General features: G+C 44.8%; 1 protein-coding gene across 2 annotated transcripts in view; it reads right to left on the reverse strand.

Moving 5' to 3' along the window:
- Nucleotides 1-9,421, reverse strand: part of NUP214 (nucleoporin 214) — a 38,982-nt gene extending 29,561 nt beyond the window's left edge. For both annotated transcript variants that reach the window (XM_088065821.1, XM_005527285.3), the window contains exons 1-12: nucleotides 9,294-9,421; nucleotides 7,710-7,905; nucleotides 6,908-7,059; nucleotides 6,453-6,657; nucleotides 5,909-5,979; nucleotides 5,476-5,539; nucleotides 5,111-5,214; nucleotides 4,699-4,805; nucleotides 4,485-4,551; nucleotides 3,844-3,967; nucleotides 1,831-1,992; nucleotides 340-793 (exon numbers count right to left, since the gene is read on the reverse strand). In XM_088065821.1, the coding sequence (XP_087921947.1) occupies nucleotides 340-793; nucleotides 1,831-1,992; nucleotides 3,844-3,967; nucleotides 4,485-4,551; nucleotides 4,699-4,805; nucleotides 5,111-5,214; nucleotides 5,476-5,539; nucleotides 5,909-5,979; nucleotides 6,453-6,657; nucleotides 6,908-7,059; nucleotides 7,710-7,905; nucleotides 9,294-9,335 (1,748 nt within the window). In that variant the 5' untranslated portion in view covers nucleotides 9,336-9,421. The remainder of the gene's footprint in view (nucleotides 1-339; nucleotides 794-1,830; nucleotides 1,993-3,843; nucleotides 3,968-4,484; nucleotides 4,552-4,698; nucleotides 4,806-5,110; nucleotides 5,215-5,475; nucleotides 5,540-5,908; nucleotides 5,980-6,452; nucleotides 6,658-6,907; nucleotides 7,060-7,709; nucleotides 7,906-9,293) is intronic.
- Nucleotides 9,422-10,390: the final 969 nt, after the last annotated feature.

The raw sequence follows: 10,390 nt of genomic DNA on the forward strand, positions 1-10,390 counted from the left end.
AAAGCAAAGCATGGAATCACTGTTTAATGCCTATGAAACAAAGATATAATCTCTCCCCCCACCCAAGTCTCTGGAAATTTATCAGTCTAAATTTTTGGCATTGTCCCTTGACTAGTACCATGCCCATGAAGATAACCTCTGGCATGGGAAGCACTGAGGGTTTCTACAGCCACAGTACTCTTGGATAAAGACGGGCTTCCTCAGTGCTTTCCTGGGAACGTGGGGAACTGCTGTCCGAGCAAAAAGCCAGACACCATCTTCACAACTACCATACATTATCCATGCCTGCAGCAGTTTAACAAGTATCCAGTCCCTGCATTCACTGCTGAATCTATTTACTTCTCATTGAGGTTCACTTTGACTGAAGAAGCTGAAGATGCAAAAGATGACTTCTGTGCAGCAGGTGCTATGGAGAGCGATGGCCCAGACGAGCTGTCTGCAGCTGGTTTAAAGTTCATGGACCCAAAAGGAAAAGAGGTGGCAGGAGCTGCTGTAGTGCTGCCTACAGAAGCAGGAGTCACGGATGCCTTGGAAGAGGCAGAGAAGGAGAATGTTGCTGCTCCAGTCAGAGCAGGAGTCTGGGGTTGCTTGGAGGCATCAGTGGCAAAAGAATACAGTGGAGGATCACTGCCTGTGGAGCCAGGAGTCTTCACAGCCGAGGGCATGAAGGAAAAAACAGCTGCTCCACTCCCTGCTGGAGGCTGACTTGAGGTGGGCACAGTGGGAGCAACAGCTGGTGCTGTGTCAGGCTTCAGAGAAGTTGGAGGTGTAGTTGGACTTGTGGCAGTACTGCCTGCAGAAAAACAAATGGGAAAGGAGGAGGCTCATTTGGCTGCACTGACTAATGGCAGAAGGTATTGCAAGGCTATCCATTTGATAGGGACAGCTCAGCACTGCTTCTCTCACTGGACAGTGAGGAAGAGAGATGGCAGAGCTGGGCTTGCAGTCTCCAATCCCAGTGATACAGAAACTGTACCAAGTGACAATCAGTACAACAATCTGTTCTGATTAATGTTGTCTGCAGTTTCCTGTGAAAAAACTTCACCTTCCTCCATTGATTTTGATGAGGTTCCTGCCATCTCAAATAAAACAGGCAGCACACAAGTTAGCCAGTAGTGGAGGAAGGCAGGCTGCCAAACAACAGCACTCTGGCTGGGGAAGAAGCAGAAAATTTGGGCATAAGGAAGAAAATGGGGTATTTGCAATTATTTCTCCATGAATGCAGACAAGCAAAACAATCATATTACCTGCCTACATCACACTACACAGAGCAATACGTCTATAACTCAAACAAAATTACTCCTCTTCACCTGATGACACCATTTTCACAGTGCTGAGGAAAGCTTTAAATATGATTTAAATAGAATTTCATTTAAATAGGATTTTGCTGCAAACACCTTAGTTCATATCACGACCTCGTGTGGTAAAACTACAGAGGAAAACCATCACCTCTCTGGCAGTCATGCTCAAGCCTCCTAAAACTGGTTTGACCCTATTTTCCAAAGGCTGATTGCACAGGAAAGTCTAAATGCACAGCCTGCAAAGCACTTGAGATCCCACAAACAGGTTTAAAGGTTGGACTCAATGAGCTTAGAGGTCTTTTCCAAACTAAATGATTCTGTGATGTGGTGAACAGGAGTAGGTAATTTCACACTGATGCACAAAAGACAGAGAACAGTCCTGGGAGCCCAAACCTGCTCCCCATTATCATTATAAAGAAAATATATGTTTTCTGTGACCACATGTGTTTGGCTACTAAACTTACAGATCAGTATGACAAAGATCCACAAAGTGGATCTAAGTGTTCCCCTAAGCCCCTGGAGAACTCACCTGCTGACTTTGGAACTCTCTCCCCTACCAACTGCAGCGGCTCTGGGGTCACAGTAAGTGACCTGACTCCTGGGTTTTGGTTGCTCATGTAAAACGGGCAAAGCACACCATCTGTAGAGAGCAGGATCAGAACTGGAGCTGGACCAAGGATCTTCTCTTCACCTGCCAGAGACCACACATATAAGTCCTGCAGTCAAAGCTTCCTATTCTGTTCCTACTGGAATTGCCACCTTCATGTCACTTTTTTTTTCACACAGTATTTCTTACATTTCTCCCTTCTTGCTTTCATTTGCATCTTGTTCTCTTGCTTCTCTGTCAGTGCTCAGCTCTCCTTTATCCTTTCATATTCCTTTCTGTTCCTGACTTCATGTTTCATAGAAGGGTTATTTTGACAATTGAATGTCATCTCCTGAATGACAAAGCCCAACTTTCACCCATCAATTCCTGTGTCAAGCTTTTTCAGACTTTGAAGCAATCATTTTTCCTCACTGATACTCTGCTCCCTCCTTCAATTCCTTTCAGCAATCCCCACATTCCATTGGGCCCTGTCACCTCATTAGCATTCATATGCATAAACTACAAAACGGAATTGTTACATATGAAGCTTTTTAACTTTAAAGAAAGCCAACATCAAATAAATACCCTCATGATCTGAACCACTGATATAAAATCCTTGTGTTTTATGCAGCTGCTTTGTGAGTCTGCTTCAGCACAAAAATTCTCAGCACAGTTAAAGGCCCCAGAACACTTTCTGTATTTCTTAAATTCTGTAATGTTTTAACTGTTCTTAATTAAACATAAAAATCCAAGCCAAACACATCTACAGTGCAGGAAAAATCTGCTATAATCATGGTGCTTTGTTTGTCAGGCAGTGCAGTGGAGGGCCATTTTTCTTTACTATTGGTTCTTGAGGGAAAGCATGCTAGGGAAGGGCAGTTTCCACTTGGGAACAAGCCCTAGGACACATCAGATTTCTCTGCAACCTAAACTTGCTGTGAACTGCAAAGCCAGTTAATATACAGCCAAACTCTTGTGTCAGAACACAGAGAATGTGTTAGCAAAAAGCTTATCCAAAAACCTTTATAAAAACTCTGAGGCAGCACAATACAGGCTTTAAAAACATCTCTCCTGACAGATTTCTTAATCCAGTAACTGTATAGATTAACAGAGAAAAGGCTTCAAATTCAATTTGGCATTCAAGTACAATGTTTGACCTCAATTCCCTACTGTAGGTTTTCTTTCAGGTAAAGGTCTCAGTTAACTGGCATCCTCCTGTGCTCTCCAGGAACTCCTGACTGCAGTACCTTCCACTCTGCCTGAAGGCATTTCTATTTCCATCTGTCTCTGGCCTTCAAGAAGAATTCTCAGAATTCACTAAGATACAACCCTCAGATGTAGCTTCAGACTTTGACAAGGTATTCTGAAGGGCCTTTAGTCAGCACAGGATGTACAGCAATAATGCAGCTGAGATGTAGAGCACAGCAGGGTTTAGGCAGTACAGTCCCTGCACTTTAATGCAGAATTAAAACCTACACATTCACCTCAGCAATCTTTGCTGTTTCTGGCTTTGAAACCAACCCACTTTTCCTTTAGATCCGTGCAAATGTACTTGATACAAAACAGCTCTGCAAAAGGACGTAAGTGACAAGAATAAAGAACACCTCATGGGTAGCCTGAAATCCCTGGTGTTAGAACATGACTCCTTTAAACTCACTAAAATCCCAGTTCTGGAGAACACAGATGTAACTCAGGAGCTTTGTTTGCCATGTCTCTTGGTGTCATATCCCAGGATGCTGAAAGCTCCAGGAAAGAACTGTATTTAACATTTTGCCCCTAAACCCTTACACAGAAGTAAAGCCATGTGCTGTGGGTTTGGTATAAAAACAGCAGGAGGTTTGTCAGTCTGCCTTTCAGAATGATCTCCCAGAACTCTGAGCACAAAGTTGCCCCTCAAAAATATCAAACAGACTGAAATTTTTGGACTTCTCCACAAGAAAGACTAACAAGACTTACTGATCACAATGGGCATATTACTGGTGTAGTCTACAGCAACACCAACAGGCAGAGTGTCATCACTTTTATCTGTCACAGGAAGTTCTGCTCTGCTTGAGTCCTCCAAAACCCATGATTCCCAGTTCTGCAAAAAGCAACATTATTGTTATACCAACTACTGTTTTCCTATGACCTGCCTTCTTCAGCACTCCAGCCTACAACAGCTGAAACACCAGCCAGAGTATCTACTAAAATTTGTCAGATTAACAAATACCAGAAAAATCAGGGTCCTTCACAGATTTGTGTGTGACCTCTCATGTATCACTGCACATCAGAGGTCAGACATTTTTAATGCTTAACTTCACCTGATGACCTCACATCAATCACTTTATTATAGTGAGTTTGACCAAATTTTTAGACTGAAAAGTGAATAATGAAAAACAGACTTCTGGTGCTTAGTTCACAACACTTTTCTCTTGTTCATCTAAGAATTACCTTAAGATTCTGTACAATTCAGAAGCTTGTTTTGTTTTGGGATGTCTTTTAAAAATCATCATTTCATTGTATTTCAGGTCTTATATAGGTTATACTTAGGGAAGGAAAATGTACATTTGCACAGATGCAACACAAAATATATTCCACAAATGGAATAAAAATATTACCTGGTCCCCCTGCCTGGCAAGAATGCTGACTTCTGTGGAAGCTGCTGAAGCTGCCAGAACTAGATCCCTGTAAGCACAAACACAAACAGGTTAAAATTAACATGACAGTCCACTGCCAGGTCTACAAAAAGGAGGAACATAATCTAAGGAGAGGCACTGACCCCTCAGACATGCACACCAAGGGAAGGACCGTGCCATGATTCCTGCCACTCACCATTCCTCAACAAAATTGAGGAAGTAATGATGCTGTCTCTCAGTGCAGCTCGTGTAGCACGGCTCCATGAAATTCACAAACTTCTCTGGTCGCTTCTCTTCCTTTTTCTGTAAAAAAAAAAAATCAACATTGATAATTTATCTTTCAATGCACAAACCAAGTAACCTCCCTTAAATTTGGCAGTATCAAGGCACACAAATAATATTATAATTGGATCTCAGAGAGCAGATTATTCATTGATTTTCAGGTGGATCCCACTTCTTCCACTTAATCCCCCCAATCTCAATCCCATGATTTACAGCAGTACCAAACTCAAATTCTATGTGGTGCTAAATGTTGATAACAAAAGCAACTTGCCACTGTCATGAACAAGTCAGGAACAGACACTTGTGTTGTGATTGCTGGCACTTACAGGCAATATGGCTATGACCACTTGTGGAGACATTTCCAGTGTTCCATCAGCCTCTGCATACACGATAGCAAAGACATACGTGCCAATCCAAAGTACATCCAAAACTGAAAGAGAAAGCAAATACCTCAGCCAGAAACACTTTACCATAATACCTTCTTGTTGATTTTAACTGTGCACAGCACACAAAAGGGAATGACAAACAAATGGCAACTAACTCCTAAACTACCAAGCCTAAGAATCACAGAAAATCACAATGTAATTTCATAACCAGTGCTACACAGTTGCTATAACCAAGACAACAGGGGAAAGAATGACTAAAATACTTTTAAAGAGAAAACAAGTTAAAAAGTAATAAAAATATGTACCTTTAACAGGATTATCTGAGTCATAAAAAGGAGGACAAGGGATTACTTTCTTCTCCTGCAGATTCTGCAAATAAAACAACTCTTAAATACACAGATAAGGCAATGAACAAATCTAACTGCAACTTTTGCAGAAAGCCCAGAAAACTGGTTTACAGCAAGTCACTCATTCTTTAACACTCATCATGGGCCACTCTGAAATCATGACTTCAGTGACAAGTGCAAACCTTAAACTAAACCGAATATTGGCCTAAGACACTTGAACATTACTGAAGCACTTGGGTAGCATCACATGGCTCACATCATGTGCATCCCAATCAAATTCTGTAGTTTGTGATACAAAAACCAACCAACCAACCTACCTAAAAAAACCAACAAAATACCATTTTTCAAACTCCTGAAAAGTCATAAAGGCCTTAACACCATCAATACTTACAGGCAGATATTGCACCACGGTGCCATTTTGCCTCCCTGCAGCCAGTTGTTTTCCCTTTGGGCTCCAACATACTTGGAAAAAAAAAAGAGAATTTCATTAGCACTAAGAAACTGGAGAGTTACAAGGCCCCACAAAAACAGGACTAATAAATTAAAACTGCTAATTTTTCCACTGAAAAAAATCATGAATCTGACTCAAACCAGGAGTCATCCAGTCACAGAGAAGGCAAGACTACACAGGTAAAAACCCAACAGGTGATGACACTTATTTGCATGTTTTCCTGGAAATGAGTGAAGCCAGAGACAGCACAAACCACAGGTGGGCACGTTTGATAACTCACAAAACTCAGCTGCTGCAATCAACTGGGAAAGAGTAATTCCATTGCAACACATTTTCTGAGTCTCAGAGTTTAAACCCTTCCTTTTTGTGAAGAATTTTAAGAAATCTCCTCCTGAGATAAGCAACCTGTGTTTATACACCTCTCAATACAGTGTCTGCTCTCCAGTGTCCAACATTCTGAGTACCCTCCAAGGGTGCCACTCACCAGATGTGACAGCAGCAGAGGATGGGAGTGTGGCATAGACCTTCACAGAGTCTGTGACCTGCAGGACAGAGATGCTGCCATCGGACAGACAGATGGCCACCATGGTTGGACTGGCAGGGTTCCATTTCAGGTCGTTGACCATGGCTGTACTTCCTGAGTCCTTGGCCAGTTTATGACAAGCAAATGCATGTTTCTGCTGTTTTGCCTTTTAGGAAAGACAAATACATGAGATAGTCAAAGTGGAGCACAAAACCAAACTCTCCTGAAGTCACAGTCCAAAGCAGTTTTGACTTTCCTATAAATTAATGACTGATAAAAACAAGCAGATTTTGAGTTTACTGAGCAACTCCTTTACATGACAGCCCTCACAGAGACAGAAAATCCCACCCCAGCTATACCTCTCCTCTGCTGTATTCTGAAAAAATCCCCAAACCAAAACTTGGCATACACTGTACCTGATTTAGGAATGTGCGGACATCAAAAAAGCTGATGAAGGACCCGATGTCACTGGACATCATACAGACAGACAGGGTGAGATTGTCACAGCTCAGAGCCAGGTGCTGCATAGGAAACTTCATGGGAACCAGAGTACTCGGAATATTCTCCACTTAAAACACAAAAGGAAAGGAAGATGGGATGAAAGGGACAAATTTAAATTGCAAGAATTGTTCTTGTAAATCAATACAAGAAATTTATGCAATAAGCCTCAGTCCCATTAACAGAAGCTATCAAAGGTAACACGTAGAAAACTGAATGAAAGCAAATCCCTTCACTTCTATCAATACAATATTGAGAGTTGCCAAATTTCTAAGAAAAGAAAATGCCACTTTCCTCCCTCAGTAACATGAGTAATAATAAATGAAAAGATTTTTGGCTTTACTTTTGTGTGTACAAAGTGGAACAGTAACTAAGGAGAATGAAACCATTTTGTACTCAGGTGGTGGAAGAGTGGCTGCTTCCCCTCTCCCGGACTGTCATTTAGTCAGAGTGGGTAACCCAGTGTGAAATCTCCCTCAGTGTGTCACTCCACTCACACACATCCCTGACATGTGCACAGGCTCACAGCTCAAAGAATGGTTACCAACCCAGCAAAGAATGGCTACAAACCATTGTTCTGCCTTCCCACGCAAGAAAACATGGCAATTCCTGACAGAGAATAGCAAGGACTGTAATATGTATCAGAAACCAAGAACTCCATGTCATAAATCCCATATAAACCTGTCTCTGCCAAACCCATGAGATTTAAGTGTGTCTTACCAATTTTATTTGGATCTTCTCCCATCTGTTTCTGCATGAGAAGATCTCTGGTGTGGTAGATCTGCAGGCTGGTTCCTCCACCAGCAAAGACCAGCCCATATTTGTTGGACACTGCGAGGAGGCTGGAGCGCTCTTTGGGAAGATCATCAGGAGCATCAAAGATGCGAACCTTCTTCAGTGCTCTGAACTGAAAATCCTGTTTGTGAGAGATGGGAAATAACTATTCACATGCTGCCCAAGAGAAACATTTTACTTTGGCTTCTCTAAGACAACCAGTTCAGGAGCCTCTCCATGAGAGCTGCAAATCCCTCACACACACCCAGGCAGTCTCTGGCCACTCCATCGCATTTTCTGTCTCATCCATGAAAGACTGAGATCACACCACGTTTTTTTTCCATTGGTTAAATCTCACTTTTACCCAGTGCCCGTGTTCATAAAATCTGCCTGGGACATCTGACCTCAGGTGCACATCAAAACCAGCCAAGGGATACAGAGGAAAACAGAAAGGAATAAGGAAAAGATGGGACAGGACTGAACAAAACTTGTTTCTACAAGGCACACATTTGCTAACCTACATGCCAGTAATTCCAGTCAAGCACCTGAGATATTCCCAAATAACTGCCACTAAATAAGTACATTCCAGCAATCTTAGGAGGATGTAGGAACTCAGAAGCTAACAAACAAACAGCCCAACTACCCTGTTTTTGAGGGCAGAAGACAGTTGTACATAGACCTATAATCACTCCAGGAATATGTTCCCCCACATCCCTTCTTACCCAGCCTCACAGTAACACTGGGTGACACAGGGCAGGCTAGGCTAGCAGCACACAGCAAGACTCCAGCTTACACTGCTCCACATCCCCAAACCAGGAGATTCCCAGCACAAGGCATGCTGACAGAAAGATTTAGAAACATATTACTCTTCTTCCAGAATAAGGTTCCTCCAACTCTCCTTTATCCCTGAAGCTACTCCAGGCCAGGCTGGATGAGGCTTGGAGCAACCTGGTCTGGTGGAAGGTATCCCTGGCCATGGCAGAGGTTGGAACGAGATGGGCTTCACAGTTCCTTCCAACCTAAACCATTCTGTGATTTCCTCCAGGCATTATACACCTCCCTACACCAAGGCCATGCCAGCCTTGCCTTTTCCACCCCACAGGCTTGTAACCACACTACGCTAGGAAGTCCTCAAGTATTTGAAAGTTCTCAAGATTGCCCAGAAAGAGTGTCCCTAACTGGAGATACCCCAGACGTGTTTGGACAAAATCCTGTGCTTTAGGACAAACCAGTCTGAGCAGGGAGGTTTGATCAGATGGTCTGCGGTCCCTTCCAGCCTGACCATTCCTAGGATTCTGTTTTACAAACACTTCAAGGATGTCTCCATAACGCGAGCCGAGCCCCCCGGTTTGTCAGCCCCACGGTCCCAACCAAGCCTCCCCCAGAACCCACCACCACTCGCAGCCCAGGCCGAGCCTTCTCCAAGCCCCGTTCCCCTCCGGCTCCAAGCCAAAGCCCCGAGTAAAACAGCCTGCCAACCCTTTCCTCCGTCGGACTGCCCCTCACGCCCCCCGCTCTCCCGTGCCTCACCTTCATCTCCCGCTCGGGGATCACGTCCATATCGTCCCCCATGGCGGCCCCGCCGCCGCGGTCCCGCCGGGAGAGCCCCGCGCCGCTTCCGCTTCCGGCGGGGCCGCTCGGGCCGCGGCTCTCGCTGCTCCGGGCCCTCCCACCGGCTCCTCCCCTAAACGGCTGCCCTTAATAAACCCTCTTTGCACAGTCAATTCGATTGGAAAATATCTCTGAGATAATCGAGTCCAACCTATGGCTGATCACCATCTTGTCAAGCAGCCCACAGCACTGAGTGTCGTTCCTTGAAGACCTCCAGGGACAGTGATTCCACCACCCCGTTGGAAAGCCTGTATATCTAATATACCTGTATATCTGATATCTAATCACCCTTTCTGTGAAGAAATTCCTCGCGATGTCCAACCTGAACCTCCCCTGGTGCAGCTTAAGGATGTGTGCTCTCGCCCTGATTTTTCCACACGTTCTGAGGCGCTGGGAGCCGCCCGTGCCCTGCTCCGTCCTGAGGGGAGCCAGTCCGCAGGAGCAGCCCCTGAGGGGACAGACAGACCCCGCTGACAGCAGGGATGGGCTCTGCTGTCCCTGCCAAGCCACGGTGGAGCCTGGCAGGCGGCTGCTCCACCCCGGCCACCAGCCTTTGGTGAGGGACTTGGATGCTTTTCCCATATCTGAGATCCAGTGTCGCTTCAGGTCTAAGGAATCACGGAAACTCCCTAGCTGGGACTTTCAAAGATTGTTAAATTGAACTCCTGACCCTGCACTGGGCACCCCAGCAACCTCACCATGTCCCCGAGAGCCATGTCCAAACACTCCTGGAGCTCTGGCAGCCTCGGGGCCATGCCCACTCCCTGGGGAGTCTGGTCAGGGCCCAGCACCATTTGGGGGAAGAACCTTTTCCTAATTCCAGCCTAACCCAACCCTTACAGTTTCATGCCTTTCCCTCAGGTAAAATCTTGCACCCTTGGCATGGGCTGCAGTGGGAACACAGCGATGCTCTGGGCCAGCCCCTGTGCAGTTCCAGTGTGGGGTGGCTGAGCTGCAAACACAGAAGCTCTGTGAACTGGAGCAGCCTTATTGTGCTCCAAGAGCACACAAAAGTA

The sequence above is a fragment of the Pseudopodoces humilis genome, chromosome 22 (genome assembly GCF_049639895.1).
Source record: "Pseudopodoces humilis isolate 2021_Gansu_Grassland_sample_001 chromosome 22, ASM4963989v1, whole genome shotgun sequence".
Taxonomy (NCBI): Eukaryota; Metazoa; Chordata; class Aves; order Passeriformes; family Paridae; genus Pseudopodoces; species Pseudopodoces humilis.